The sequence below is a fragment of the Podarcis melisellensis genome, assembly GCF_964234715.1.
Source record: "Podarcis melisellensis genome assembly, chromosome: 6".
NCBI classification, from domain to species: domain Eukaryota; kingdom Metazoa; phylum Chordata; class Lepidosauria; order Squamata; family Lacertidae; genus Podarcis; species Podarcis melisellensis.
Genome location: NC_138538.1, coordinates 97288651 through 97303599, shown reverse-complemented (window position 1 = coordinate 97303599; position 14949 = coordinate 97288651). Strand labels below are relative to the sequence as shown.

At 44.5% G+C, this 14949-nt stretch overlaps 1 protein-coding gene across 6 annotated transcripts in view; it reads left to right on the top strand.

The window, feature by feature from the left end:
- RGS8 (regulator of G protein signaling 8) overlaps positions 1 to 14949 on the top strand; it is a 73500-nt gene that overhangs the window by 31434 nt on the left and 27117 nt on the right. For 2 of the 6 annotated variants that reach the window (XM_081915161.1, XM_081915162.1), the window contains exon 1: positions 3743 to 4000. The exons of 3 other annotated variants lie outside the window; for them this stretch is intronic. Coding sequence is in view for 1 of the 3 variants with exons in the window: in XM_081915154.1 (XP_081771280.1) it covers positions 3635 to 4000 (366 nt within the window). In the remaining 2 variants the exon portion in view is untranslated. Of the gene's footprint in view, positions 1 to 3592; positions 4001 to 14949 lie in introns of those variants that run through there. One more of the 6 variants, XM_081915154.1, reaches the window with a different exon arrangement.

The following is a 14949-nucleotide window of genomic DNA, read 5'->3' as shown; positions in this document are numbered from 1 at the left end:
AAGAAACACAAAATAACTCAACCTCCTTCAGTCTGGGGATCCATGCAAGATCTCATCTCGTGGAGTTGCAATGATCAGGAGAACGGTGATGAAGCAGCCCAAAACTACATGGGGGGAACTTGTCTTTTTTTAAAAAAATAAATATATATTTATTGCTTTTAAAGCTTACAAGAAAAAAAGAGAAGAAAAAAGACGAGAAGAAAAAACAAAAGAGAGAAAAAAGACAATACAATACAATATATAAACAATACAAAACACAACCTTAACACACAAAACAAAACAAAACAAAACAACAACAGTTTAAAAATATACATCATACCATTTCATTACTCTATCTTTCATTCCCTTGTTTCATCGACTTCCTCTTACCTCCCTTTTTGTATTCCACTTCTGTTAATTGTTTCAGCAATTCCTTTCCATCTTTCTCTATTTTTTGGTCATATAAATATCTTAACATATTTTTAACCTTATTTTACATTAATGCTAAAGTACTTATTTATGCTTAACTCCTTATAACATTTCTACCAAAGCCATAAAATTTCATTCCAACAATTTTTCTGACACTCATTAATTTTACAGTATTTCTATATATAAACCTTAAACTTTTCCAATCTTCTTCCACCATCTCTTCTTCCTGGTCTCGGATTCTGCCAGTCATTTCCATCAATTCCATATAGTTCATCAACCTGGAGATCTTCTGTCCGAGGCTCTTAACTCTTTTCCAAGTCCTTTCTGGAGGACTTCTTCATATTCTTTGATGCTGAAGAGCAGATCTCGGGGAGACTCCGACCTAACGATGCTTTTATTCCTTCTCGACAGGTCAGCCAACTCTCCATAGTTAAAACTAAGGTCCATATAATATTTCAGGACATGTTTCAAAGTTCCTCCAAATCTAAAGGCCCACACAACTCCAATCACTTCCTGACCCAAATCCAGGACCCAAAGGTCAGTAAATCCCTGCATAGAAGAGTCTATCCAACTTTCCTTCTCCAGTCCAAGCAGGGCTCCGATCCTCAAAATCTGACTTTTTCTATATTCAATCATAAAAGGCCTCAACTTATAGTCCTCAATTTGCCTCTGTAAGGCTGGGGCTCCCACTTGTATTACTTTAGGTTCAACAACAACAACTTTCTCCTTCATCTTCTCCCCAATTTGTCCTGTCGAAGTAGATTCTTGTGTCAAATCCTGAATAATTTCTGTATTGATGTTCACTTTTTGTCCCAAATTAATCACTTTTTGTCCCAAGTTCTCAAGTTTAGTAGTCATAACATCCATCTTCTTGTGGAGCTGTTCCAGCGAATAGCTTATCTTACATAATACAGTCACTAAGGCTTCTTCTGTCGACATTCTTAAATGATCCAAGGTCAATCCCTGATTCTCACAGTTTCTTATCTTGCAGCTGGAGAATCCCATGGGGGGAACTTGTCAATGATCTCAGGGCAGCTGGGACCATGTTGTTGTTGTTTAGTCGTTTAGTCGTGTCCGACTCTTCGTGACCCCCTGGACCAGAGCATGCCAGGTACTTCTGTATTCCACTGCCTCCTGCAGTTTGGTCAAACTCATGCTGGTAGCTTCGAGAACACTGTTCCACCATCTCGTCCTCTGTCATCCCCTTCTCCTTGCGCCCTCCATCTTTCTCAACTTCAGGATCTTTTCCAGGGAGTCTTCTCTCTGAGAAGGCCAAAGTATTGGAGCCTCAGCTTCAGGATTTGTCCTTCCAGTGAGCACTCAGGGCTGATTTCCTTAAAAATGGATAGGTTTGATCTTCTTGCAGTCCATGGGACTCTCAAGAGTCTCTTCCAGCACCAGAATTCAAAAGCATCCATTCTTCGGCGATCAGCCTTCTTTATGGTCCAGCTCTCACTTCCATACATCACTACTGGGAAAACCATAGCTTTAACTATACGGACCTTTGTTGGCAAGGTGATGTCTCTGCTGGGACCATAGTCACCCTGAAAACAGTTGGTAACACTCTACGCCGTGAAGGACTGAGAACTTGCAGAGCCCGCAAGGCCCCCTTGCTCAAGACAGCACATGTACAGGCCCGTCTGCAGTTTGCCAATGCACATCTGAATGACCCAGAGGAGAAGTGGGTGAAAGTGTTGTGGTCAAATGAGACCAAAATCGAGCTCTTTGGCATCAGCTCAACTCGCAGTGTTTGGAGGAGGAGGAATGCTGCCTACGACCCCAAGAACACCATCCCCACCGTCAAACATGGAGGGGGACATATTATGCTTTGGGGGTGTTTTTCTGCTAAGGGGACAGGACACCTTCACTACATCGAAGGGACGATGGACAGGTCCATGTATCGTCAAATCTTGGGTGAGCACCTCCTTCCCTTAGCCAGGGCATTGAAAATAGGTCGAGGATGGGTACTCCAGCATGACAATGACCCCAAACACATGGCCAAGGCAACAAAGGAGTGGCTCAAGAAGAAGCACATTAAGGTCCTGGAGTGGCCTAGCCAGTCTCCAGACCTAAATCCCATCGAAAATCTGTGGAAGGAGCTGAAGGTTCGAGTAGCTACACATCAGCCTTGAAATCTTCCTGACTTGGAGAGGATCTGCAAAGAGGAGTGGGACAAATACCTCCTGAGATGTGTGCAAACCTGGTGGCCACCGACAAGAAACATCAGACCTCTGTAATTGCCAACAAGGGTTTTGCCACCAAGTCATCTTTTGCAAAGGGATCAAATACTTATTTCACTCATTATAATGCACATCAATCTCTGACTTTTGTCTTCTGGAGGTTTTCCCTGTTGTTATTCAGTTTCTCACAGCTACAGTAAACCTACCATTAAAATTATGGACTGGTCATTTCTTCGTCAGAGGGCAAATGGGCAAATTTAGCAGGGGATCAAATACTCCCCCCCCCACTGTATGTTAGAGGCTCGTTTATATTTTGGTAATGATGCATGTTTTTATGTAGCTGCATTGTTTTCTACTTTTTGGGTGACTAATGATCATATTATAAAGTAGTTGTGTTCCGTGTTATAAATCAAGCACTGCTAGGATTGTTTCTTTTTTGTTTTCCAATGTATTTCTTATCAATTAAATTTTTGGTGCAAGCAAATTTGTATTCTGAAAGTGTGGTGAAGAGAAATCAGTTTGAGAACCACTGGGCTAGGCGGACCCCTGCGTGATACCTTGGAGCTGCTAGCTGAAACAGACAAATCTGGGTCATATAGACAATATTCTGCTTCAATATAAGGCCAGATTCCTATGAAACACTGTTTTAATTAGATGCCTGAGGCCGGTGCTGACAGCACGCTCTGGTCTGGAGCATCCATGCAGCCCAGATTATTCTCCCGGCTGTTCTGAGGAGAAGCACGGTGTGAATTCCTCCTCCTGCTCACACAAAGGGATAATCCAGCAGCCATGGAACAGCCAGCCTAGAAACATAAATCAAAGCATCTCTGTTTGCTTATGTACCTTTTTGCTTTTCTGGCAAAGCTGGACTTGAAACCCCAGCAAACAGGAAGGTGAATCCCTCCAACTCACCCCCACACCCTGCATGCAATTCAGTGATCCTTCTGGGATGAGCCTACCCTCCCTCTTCTAAACATTGTGCACTTGAAACGGCTGAATTTTGCGGGAGTGAGCCTCAGGCAGGCGGGAGTCAGTCTGCTGGAATAATGAGAACGAGTCAGGCTGTGAGCCTGTGCTATCCTGCCCAGTCCTCTGGTGCATTTCAATTCTCTGTGCACACATCTGAGGGAGCATCCTCACTCTGTCGCCTCTCCCTGCTCTCTTTCTTTCGTCCCCCCACCTCCCTCCTTTTCCACCAGCTCTTCTTCAGGAGCCGCAGAGCTAAGAAGCCAAACTCAGCAGCATGCTCCCGAGGCAGCCATAGACAGAGCAGTGGTCAGGCTGGCCACCCTTCAAGCTCTCCGATGTACCGGGAGGCCGCAGTCTCTGTCGTCCAGGGCCTCAGTGAGCCGTGCCCACCCAGCGCCAGCCCAACCCAAGCAGCCTCTGCAGTGCGGACCGCTAAGAGACAGGTAGGAGCTGGGTGCTTGCGGTTGTGACAAGGAAGCTGCCTGGTGCGGCGGCCTTTGCAACAGGGCAGCAGACCTCTGGGTCAAATGTAATCTCCTGAGCGGTGGCATTTGGGGATGTTGGCCTCTCACCAATTTCTGTGGGGCAGTGGGCCTGAATGGGTGGGTAAGGGCAGTGGCATAGCGTGGGGGTGCAGGGGGGGCTGGCCGCACCGGGCGCAACATCTGGGGGGGTGCGCTCCACGGGTTAGGGGGCACAAATTACTTGCCTTGCCCCGGGTGCTGACAACCCACGCTACGCCACTGGGTAAGGGAGGGGTGCATGGGCCTTCTTCAACTGTCACCCTCGTTTAAGATCACTTTAGTGGATTTCCTCTCAGTATGTTAATTGGTGTGTAGCCTCTCCAGGATGACTGAAGGGGGGGGAGAGAGAGAGAGAGAGAGAGAGAGAGAGAGAGAGAGAGAGAGAGAGAGATGCTCATTTCCCAAGGACAGTCCTACTCATGCACGAATCCTCTCACACCTCTTCTTCATGATAGCATACCCGGCCCCAAATCATACTGCTTTTCTGGGAAGTCTCTGTGTTGATAGGTGAACCGCAGGTTTTCAAAAAATAGCTAAAAAAAATAAGAGGAGTAGGATTAACACAGTACTAAAAACCCCAAGAATGACAGTGAGCTCTACAAGTTACAGACAGATTGTTTTTCCCCTGCCTGGCTGCTGTGATAAATGGGAGTGATTAGCAGCAGCAGCATAGATTTGGCGTCTCCTCCCTCTTTTCTCTTTTTTTAAATTGTTGAATGAAAGGCAAGTGGGCTGCAGAACCAGTGGCAGTTCACCAAGGGACAGTGACAGCTTGCAGATAAGAGGAAGTAGAAGACTGACTGGAAGGTGCTGGCGAGGCTAAATCGCCGAGCAGGCTGCTTCTTTAGTGCCTTAGATCATAGGTGACTGGCAAATGTTGCATGGATATCCATGGCCGAAAGATCCAAGACAGACACATTTCTTCCCCAGATCAGTGACAGGGAAGAGACTGGCCACCAAATATGCTGCATCTGTTCCTAATTTTATGGCTGCCTCACATGCAGGGTTGCTAATTTTGAATTACAGGGTTCTTGTGTCTTTAAGAGTGGGTGACAAGCAGGAATTCAGCAAGGTAAATTTTCCCCACCACTTCTATCTTCATGCTGGGAAAAGCTTCCCTGGCTGAATTTCCAGTATTCATGTTGCAACTGTTAAAGTTACCAGAAAGCAATGGAGCAATCCTGTTCACCCGCATAATCAAGACTCCTGCTCTTTGAAAACAACAATGACAACAAGTACTACCTTCTCTCGGTAACGGGGTGTTCACATCCAAATACTGTAGTTTAATCAAGAAATGGATCCCAAAGGCGTCTTTTGCCCATGAAGAGATGGGACTGTGCTGGGCGCCTGAGTTCTCCATGACTGTCAGTGAATTCCCTGAGATAAGGTAAACGGGAGGCAAACACTTCATCTCTTACGTAAGAGTATTAGAGGAGCCCGTCTTGCCCAGCATCCTGCATATGCAGGGGATGAGTACAGCATTGCTCTCCTGCTTGATGCATACTGCATCCGATACTGGAGGTAATAGAGCCATCATGGAAGTGCTGGTGTTGACCTATAAAGCTTTAAATGGTTCACGACTGCAATACCTCAAGGATCCCCTCTCCCCATACAAACTGCAATCATCACCTGAGGCTCTTCTTCATGTGCCTCCTCCATGAGAGGTCTGGAGGGGGGCAACCCAAGAACGGGCCTTTTCTAGAGTGGCTCCCCTTTTGTGGAATGCTCTCCCCAGGGAGGCTCCCCTGGCGCCTTCAGTGCATATATTTAGGCACCAGGCAAAAACATCCCTCTTCTCCCATAATTAAGCAATTTTAAACTGGGGTGGGGGGTATTGTTTTTGTTTGTTACTATGTTATATATTTTTGTGGTTTTAGATTGTAAACCACCTTGTGTTCCTCAGATGAAGGGTGGTATAGAAATTGAATAAATAAATATAATTGAATATGTCCAGTCCCTTTTTGAAGCTGTTCAGTTTGTTGGCCACTTCTATGGCAACCATCTTGTGCTGGCTAATGCCATATTGAGGCCGGGAGTGGGGGAAACTGACCTGGTTATTTCCTCCAGCCCATGGGTAAGGTCTGGCAGATCGGGGGGGGGGGGGTCCTACCTGTTAATCACCTGACATCACAATTTTGTCAAGGTACCCATTTTCAGATCCACTGTGTGAATGGAAGCCCCAATAATCATGCCCTGACAACCAGCTGATGTTAGGACTTCAGAGCACATGGCACTGCGCAAACTCCAACTATCTGTTGCCGATCATCTGGCTGGTGGTGCCTGCAACCTGCTTTTGGCCCCTCTATGTCTTTATCCGCCCCACAGCTGACTTCATATATGATTTTGGGTATAGAGCAGGTGACCATGCCTTGGCCAAAACAGTCTTGCAAACTAAACTTTAGGTATCTGATGAAGACTCTCTCTCTTTCTCTCTCTAATTATTATTAATAATATTTTTTTCTCCTTTGTGGCTCTTTTGTACACCACTTAGAAGCCATAGTGTAATGCAGTATATAAATTATTGAAATAAAGTAATAATAATGAATAAATATTCCTTGCCATTGGCTTAGCCATGGGGGGTGGGAAGAAGCAAATCCCGTCCAACTCTGCAGTTCTATAATTTTATGATTCCATTCCTTTTGTCTGTTCTGAATCTTCCACCGTTCAGTTTTGCTGGATGACTCCTGGCTCTTAGATGATGAGAGAAAGAGAAGTCCCTCTCTGTCCACTTTCCCCCTGCCCTGCGTAATTCCTTTCTCATGCTCCTACTTAAACATTCTTTTCCAAAACAATGGACCCTTTACCCCCCGGGGCTCCACCACCTTGATTGTTTTGATCGCCCTTTTCTGCACTTTTTCTAGCTGTACAATATCCTTTATGAGGCGACAATTTGTAACAGCATTATGATCCTGGCGCATTTTATTTTCAGTTCCTTTCCTAAGAATCCCTAGCCTGGACTTCTCTTTTAAAGAGAATTTTAAAGTGGCCATCACTAGCTCTTGTGGGAGTGAAATCCACAGTGTCACTATACAGTGTGTGGAGACATGCTTTCTTTTGCCTCTCCTGAATCTTCCAGCATTCAGCTTCACTGTATGCTCCTGAGTTCCAGCAAAATTCCCTATGTTGTAACCTTTTCTTGTAGAGGAGTCACTTTGCTCCTTTCATTATTTCAGTTGCCCTCGTCTGAGCCTTTTCCACCACTGTAACGTCCTCTTTGAGCTGAGGCAACCAGAACTGTACAGAGTTCTTTGATTTGCATAATGGCATTATGATGGCTGGCAGTCTTAATTTTCAGTTCCTTTCTTAATTATCCCTAGCATGGCGTCTTAATTGAGCCATCCACTATGACCACAAGGTCTCATTCCTGGTCAGTCGTCACCAGTTCAGACCCCATGAGAAATTAGGGCCACACACACACTAACCTGTCTATAGTACAAAAATGCCTTTTATTAATCCGGAATCATTCTTGCTCATCTGCAATATGCTGCTTTGAATCTAAATTGATTGGAAATCGTTCTGTCCACAAAAATTGATGTGGTCACATGATACCCATTTGAAAATCATCCCCTTGGTTAGGCTATCCATATTTTTCTCGTCCTGCCCTTGATGAATAAAGAAGGAAGTGTTAGAAGTTGCAATCTTGGTATACACCCCCCCACAATTTCATTGGGCTGGTGTGGATGTGTGCAGACACAGACACACACTTTGCCAGAGTTTCCTATATATGTTTTCATGTGCTTTCAAATGGATGCACTGTGGGGTAACACCGAAATGAAGCTGCAATGAACTTTTGTTTTCAGAACAAATCCAGATTCTCAAGAAGTGCTTTCCAGGAGCAAAAACTATACAGTACATTGACTCCATAGAAATTCAGAAATATTTGGTCTCCATTGATGCTGTTATAAAATGTTATGTGTGCACAGTTTATAATTTTTTTATCCCCATTCACCTCACTTTACCCTTGCTTACATTGAATCACATTTACCATCTCCAGTTTGGAGAGATCCTTTGATTTGGTACCATCAACAAACTTCAATGCATTCAATCTATTTGTTTTAATTGTGCTATTTCCCTTCCAGTTTGCATTTATTTTTTAATCTTGATTTGCAAACTTACATGAATGTTCAGGGTCATTCACTCCCCTTCAGTTCAGCTGCAGGCTTTTTGTGTCATTTATTTGGTGACTGCAACAAATGGCACCAACTTCAATTATTTGCTTTCATTCCATTTGTTTTGTTTTTCGTTAGATTTGTGAAAACTTCTATTTAATCCCCTCCCTCCCACTCTTGATGGATGTGTGGTGTGGATGTGGTGGTTGCTTTTATTCATTTCCATTTCCTCACCCCCTGCTCACTTTTAGCTTTCTTGTTCAAAATTTCAATATGAGTAGGAAAATGAGAGTACCCCTAAACATATTTTAGTGAAAAACCACTGGGTATTGTGCATTGTCTTACAATAAGGTGCAACAGTTAGTGCAATTTGCCAGAACATTATGAAATCAGCTGTGGGGCAGAACCCAGCAATTTTTGGTGGATCTAGGCTTGAGCCTCATGAGTTTGGGTCGTTCAGTACAAAAACTGTTCATTAATCCATTCAGGTTTTTTATTATTTAAATGGCTGGAGGGAACAACCTTGCCCTTCCTTCCTTCCTTCCTTCCTTCCTTCCTTCCTTCCTTCCTTCCTTCCTTCCTTCCTTCCTTCCTATGGCAGCATCTAAACAGTGCATTTATGACTGCAGCTTGAGGACTTCCAGTAGGTTGTGAGCTTAAGAAATGTCTGTTCTTTGGTTATACCCCCCCCCCTGCGAGTTTAAGCTCTTTCAGATGTTTCACAACAAGCTCCATTTTTCTCCCAAGGAGGCTGCATGACAGACATTGATGTATTGACAGCCGCAGCAGCAACATGAGTCTAGCAAGCTGTGGGAAGAGGTTAATGTTATTGTACTCGACAGCTGAAAGTCAGGCTCTGCCTCTGCCCTGAGCTTGCTCTGTTCCGCTCACATTCCCTTCTCTCCAAGCAAACCCATCAACACATTTGTCCCCATGAAGCTTAGCTACTCTCCTTGAATGGGGCACCCCCAATTCTCAAAGGGGAATGCACTGAAAAGGTGGAGGGGTGACAACTTTTAGCTTTTCCATTTATCATCTTCACTGCTGCTACTAACTGCTTTTCAGATGGGGAAGACCTGGATTTGAGATCCAGGTTTTGCCGCTGGGGGAAGCTGAGGATCAAGCTACATGTCATGTGCAGCTTGCAGGGACATCTCCTGTTCTTCTTCCATTCAGGGGGCAGAATGTAGCTATTTCCCCGAATACTGCATTTTAAGAATATTTAGACCAGGGTGGTCCAACTTCTCATACCGAGTGGGCTGCAAGAGGGCTTTGACACAGAGCCCACGGGCTCCACCCTGCCCTGTCACATGGGAGGGGGAGTGAGGCCAACATTTGATGCCTCCCCCCCAAGCCTGTATTCAAAATTCACCAGGCGCATTTTGTACCTAGCTATGAGCCACTTGCGAGCAAATGAATCTTTATTCAACATTCAACACATATTTACACAACAATATTGCCATATTACAGTTTATGCACAAACATTACACACACAAAGAAAAATACAATGAAAAAGAAAGAAAAAAGAAAGAAGAAAATAAAAATAAAGAATGAAAACAAGAAGGATAAATTAAACTTTTGATTATTCTCAAGAAACAGAATCTCATTTGTTAATTTTACACAGTATCATATTATTATACTTTGTTTCCTTTATTTCATTCAAAGAGATATTCTTGGGTTTATTATCTGTACATTACAAGATTTAGGAGGTTTTTGCTATCATAATAGGTTTTCAGATATTCTTTAAATACTATCCAATCTTTATTCACCTTCTGCATTGAGTACCCTCTAACTGTCCCCGTCATTATTGCCAATTGGATGTATTCTGTCATTTTAACCTGCCAGTCTAACTTTGTAGGTGTAATTTCACTCTTCCAATTCGTTGCAGCCAGAATCCTGGCAGCAGATGTTGTGTACATAAAAAGTGGTCTTACTTCTTTATTTCATTTGACGTTATCCCTGATAGAAAGGCCTTCGGTCTTTTTGTGAATGGGAATTTGAATATCTTTTTTAATTCATTATATACAATATCCCAAAAATCTTTAATTTCTTCACATTCCCACCACATATGCATATATGAACCTCTCCCCTTTTTACATCTCCAACAAATTTCAGATCTATTCTTACACAGTTTGGCCAGTTTGGCCGGGGTGAGGTGCCACCGGTAGAGCATTTTCGTAACATTTTCTCTTAGATTATAACACACTGTAAATCTATCTACTTTTACTCTAAATTTATTTCTTAAAGAAGTTTTTAAAAGATTTGGATGACATTCAAGCCTAATGTCAAAAATGCTTGTGTTATTAAAAGCTATCCCATAGAAGCTGCCTCATCACATCTGCAAGGATAAACAGCTCCCCACCCTTGGAAAGCTCTGTGGTCATTTGAGCAGGAATTTTCCATAACCCTCTCCTCTTGCCTCAAAAGAGGCTTTTTAAAATATTGGCCTTTGTGAAATGCAATTCTCTTTATTGTCCATTTAATCACATTTGCCACAGTGCCTGTATCAACACATGGGCACTGTTTTGTTCCTGATTTAATGCAACCCTGACCTGGGAAAACATAAAAGGGAAAATATTAGTCCATAATCATAGCTGGGCTTCCCAGTGGGCGACCTTCTGCATTAACAACCTGCTGGCAGGGAGTCAAAGCAATCAGTTGATGGACACCATGACCCAACAGAGTTCTTCAAATATAAATAATATTGCTTTTTAACTTTAAAAAAATATGTTTTAAATTACCTTTTGGAATCAGCACATAAAATTCAGCCTCCATCCGACCCATGTCTCCCTGACTGCTGAAGCCCAGTTCTCAGGGCCAAAGTAGATGCCGTTTGGGAGATCTGTGATCAGCTCTTCCAACACCTATTCTGCCTTTGAAAGCAGCCAGTGAGGGAAGAAGGTTTGGGATGGGAGCCATGGCATTGGAGCAGTGAGTTCATGGCATTTCTCCAGTTTCAGTCCCCCTCACCCGCTGCTTTTTGCCATGGCTCTCCATGTGTAGGAAAGAGGTAGGCATCTGCAGCTAACAGCTCTTTGGGGAGGCAGTTAAATCAAGGAAATGGCATGGAGGGAAAGGATTAAGCACAATTTCCCTACTGTTGCAACCCTGGTTTTAATCTCCCCCTGGTTGCTTTCAGGCACATACATGCCGCCTCTGATTTTGCCCTCAGTGAGGCAGGAAATGTGTATGCCTGGACTGTGCCACCTTGGACCATAAGAGGGGGCTCATAGGACTGAAAACTTGTCCAGCTACACACCAATTTCCTACATATTGCGGGTTATGTGTGGGGTTTTTGTATACTTATGCAGTCATGTGATCTTTCACTTTTCCTCTGAAGTGATATAGCCCAGACTCAGGGTTATCATCATAGTGGGAAGTAGGCCTAAGCCTAGGCCCACCTGCCCCAACTTCACCCCTTTCTACCCATAAGCCATGTGCAAGGCTTCTCCCATTCCTCTCCTTCCCTCAGAATCCAGTCACTTACAAACAAGGAGTTGGAAGGGGACCACTTGTACTACTGTAATGTGCTATATGTGCGCTTCCCTTGGGAACGGTCCTGTCAGGAGCGAGCCAGCAGTAAATCACACCATGCAAGTTGAAGTTAACTCTTTATTAGCAAAAAACACTATCAACACAAGAGTGTCAGATCTAATGATCACAGTCGAAATATATAAAAAATAAAATAAAAATTGTCCAGTAGCACCTTAGAGACCAACTAAGTTTATTCTTGGTATAAGCTTTCATGTGCGTGCATACTTCTTCAGATACCAGCATGCACACGAAAGCTTATACCAAGAACAGATTACCTCTGGTCTGCAGGCCCACAAGGCCATTTTGGGGAAGCCATGCCCACCCAACTTACACCTGGTGTCAGATGAGGGGCTTCAAAGGAACAATTTAGAACAATTTAGGAGCTTAAAGTGAGCACCTTTCAGAGCTTTTATGTGACTGAGGTTTTGTGCAGGGCTGACACTGAACTTCAGTCGCTCCCAACCTGAGACCAACACCCTCTCAACGTGTTGTTTGCCGCTGTTGCTGCAGCCAGTCACTGACCTCACCACCAACAGTTATGTTATAGTAGTAGGTGGTGGCGCTTGCCTCAGACCTATGGTGGGTTCACCATGTTAAATTACCAAAAATGCAATGACCAACCAAACATTGGGCTGGGGACTGCATTTTGGGTAGACCTGGCAGGTGTCTGGATCAGTTCCCATTCAAAAGCACAGCCATACCCATCACTAAAACACATCTGGTGGCCTGGGGATGTGTGAGGAGAGTGACTGGTGGTCAGTTGGTGAGGGATCCTGCTGAATCCCTTGGCAGGTGCCCAATCTTGACGCCACCCCTGATGCCAACTCTGGTTTTATGCTAGCATTTTATCTCATTCTATGGCTCTGTTGTGCCTTATTTTATTGTGCTTCATGATGATTCATTGTTTTAAAATTGTGGCCTTTATCATCTTACATTTAGCTGTTCTGAGTGCACTGCTGAAGCATAGCCTATAAACATTCTGAATAAATAAAACAATACTTATATAAATATATCAGTTTGGTAGGCAGCTTATCTCTGATGCCTGCCTTGGGACTCAACTTTTGCTGCCATTGGGATCAACAATGGGAAAGGGTTGGGGAGAAAGAATAGCATGACAAATTTTTGAGAGTGGGGACTGGAAAAAAGGCAGTCACAGCGTTTGGAGGGCAAGATATACTCTATCTCACACCTGAAAATATTTACAATTATGCTATATAAAATTGTTTGGTTTCCGTTTGCCACCAGGCAGATCCCTGGAAGTGCATCACCTGCTCAGGAGCCAGGGCTTCAGCACCCTGCATGGATTCCTCTCTCTCCTCAGCATAAATTATGAAAAAGAAACAAAGGAATGCATATTTGCTGGATGTATATAATTCATATGAGTGAAAGCATTCATATTTTCTTGATGGAAGATTAGATTTCCAGGGCACAGAATGTTGACTGGCACCAAGTGTATACAGCCCTAATTCTTTGGGTGCTTCTAGATGACACATTTATTGAGCATTTATTCTGATTTGTCTGTGGCATACTCTCCGACATTCATCAGATGGAAGATGGGACATTCTATTCAGACCCAGAGACCTCCCCCCTAAATAAATTCACACTTGACTCAAATTTTAGCTTGGTTTTTTGGCAGAATTTAGGCCACAACTTTATTGATTACAGAAAGTGAATGGTTGCATTGGCTCTGGTTCGACTAGCTCCCTGCGATGCAGGTAGCGCTGACCCAGGGCTCCAGCATAGGTCAGCCAAGGGTGAACATCTGGTTAAGCAGAAAGCCGGGCACAGTCTATCTCTACCACCCAAATGCCCCCCTGGACTCAGGCACGGGCACAATCCCCTCTCAGGGGATGACCAAACCATCGAGTCCCTGAATTCCTTTAACGGAATACCCTTCACATAGGGATGGTGAGAGCGTTCTCCCATCCCTATCACCTGAACCAGTGCCTATCTGCAACCTTACAAGTTGTGACGATTTGCTGCGCGGCAGGCGAAACCCGAATGGCATCAGCCAATCAGCCAAGTGGGGAAAATTCCTGCCATGCCCCTGTCCAAATGACAGATGACACATGACGGCATAGCAAGGTCAAGCGCAACAAGCCCTAAAAGTAGGGAGAGGTGGACAGGTGTTGCGAATGCACGGGCCGAAAGAGGAAGCTCTGGGTCGCGTGCATGCGTATATATGGGTCCCTCGATCCGTTTGGACTGTGCCCCATTGGTGGAAACCAACATCGAGGGACCTACCAATCAGGTATTGTGGCTGACCAATCTTACCCACTCACAACACAGGGGATCGGTCTCCAGGTCTCACCGCAACACGTGCCCTCTTTGAGGGAGGACACAATTTAATGTTTCAATCTTCTGAGTAAATTAGGAATGTGTAAACAGCTGCAGCATCCTAGTGCTGTGGTGAATTCTGGACGGATCAGCTACATAGGCACCACATGCCTCCCCGGGACCCCCTGCCTTAGCTGCTTTGGGAGTCCCCTCACCCAAATGCACAAAATGGGTAGACTAACAAGATTTCAGAAGGCACTATCAATTCAGCTCATGAGAAAGATCAATGCTTTCCCCCCATCCACATGAGAAGTCAGGCAGCAAGGGGCTTTGGAGGGAGGAATTATTGCTGCGGAGGCCCCCTCCCCATCTCCCCAAATCCCTTTCCTCTCTAGTAATCTGGTCCAGTTCATTTTAAGCCACAGAGAGAGCCAAGCTGCAGGATCAGATTCAGATCTCTCTGCATCTCTCTCAAAGCAGGAGCCAAAGAGGAAATGACCACTACACATACACAGGTGGCGGCAGCTCAGTGACACTTCAGGTTCCCAAACAAAACTGGCAATGAAAGGCAGCAATGCAAAGAAACTGGGCAGGGACCTAAGAGGTTTAGAGGCAGAGCAGACCCTCCTTGTCCCGTGTGATGCTGCTGAGCAGTTTGCAAGAGCATGCAAATGAGAACCCAAAGTACATTGCTGCTTCTCTCTTTCCCGGGCCAGGAGATGGAAGGAGCAATGGATGAAAAGGTGGGGAAAGATTTTGGGTTTTTTGGGGTGGGGAAAAACTTGCAATTGGGAATTTGGGATTCTGCATGACAAATAGAGAAGCCGTGATGTCTTAAGGGTTTTTGTGAGGTCTCCACATTTTCATTGCAATGGGAGACTATGTTGCGGGCAGGTTAGAGGACGTGGTGGTGAAGCAAGTGTTATTCCACAGTTTCCAGCACATATT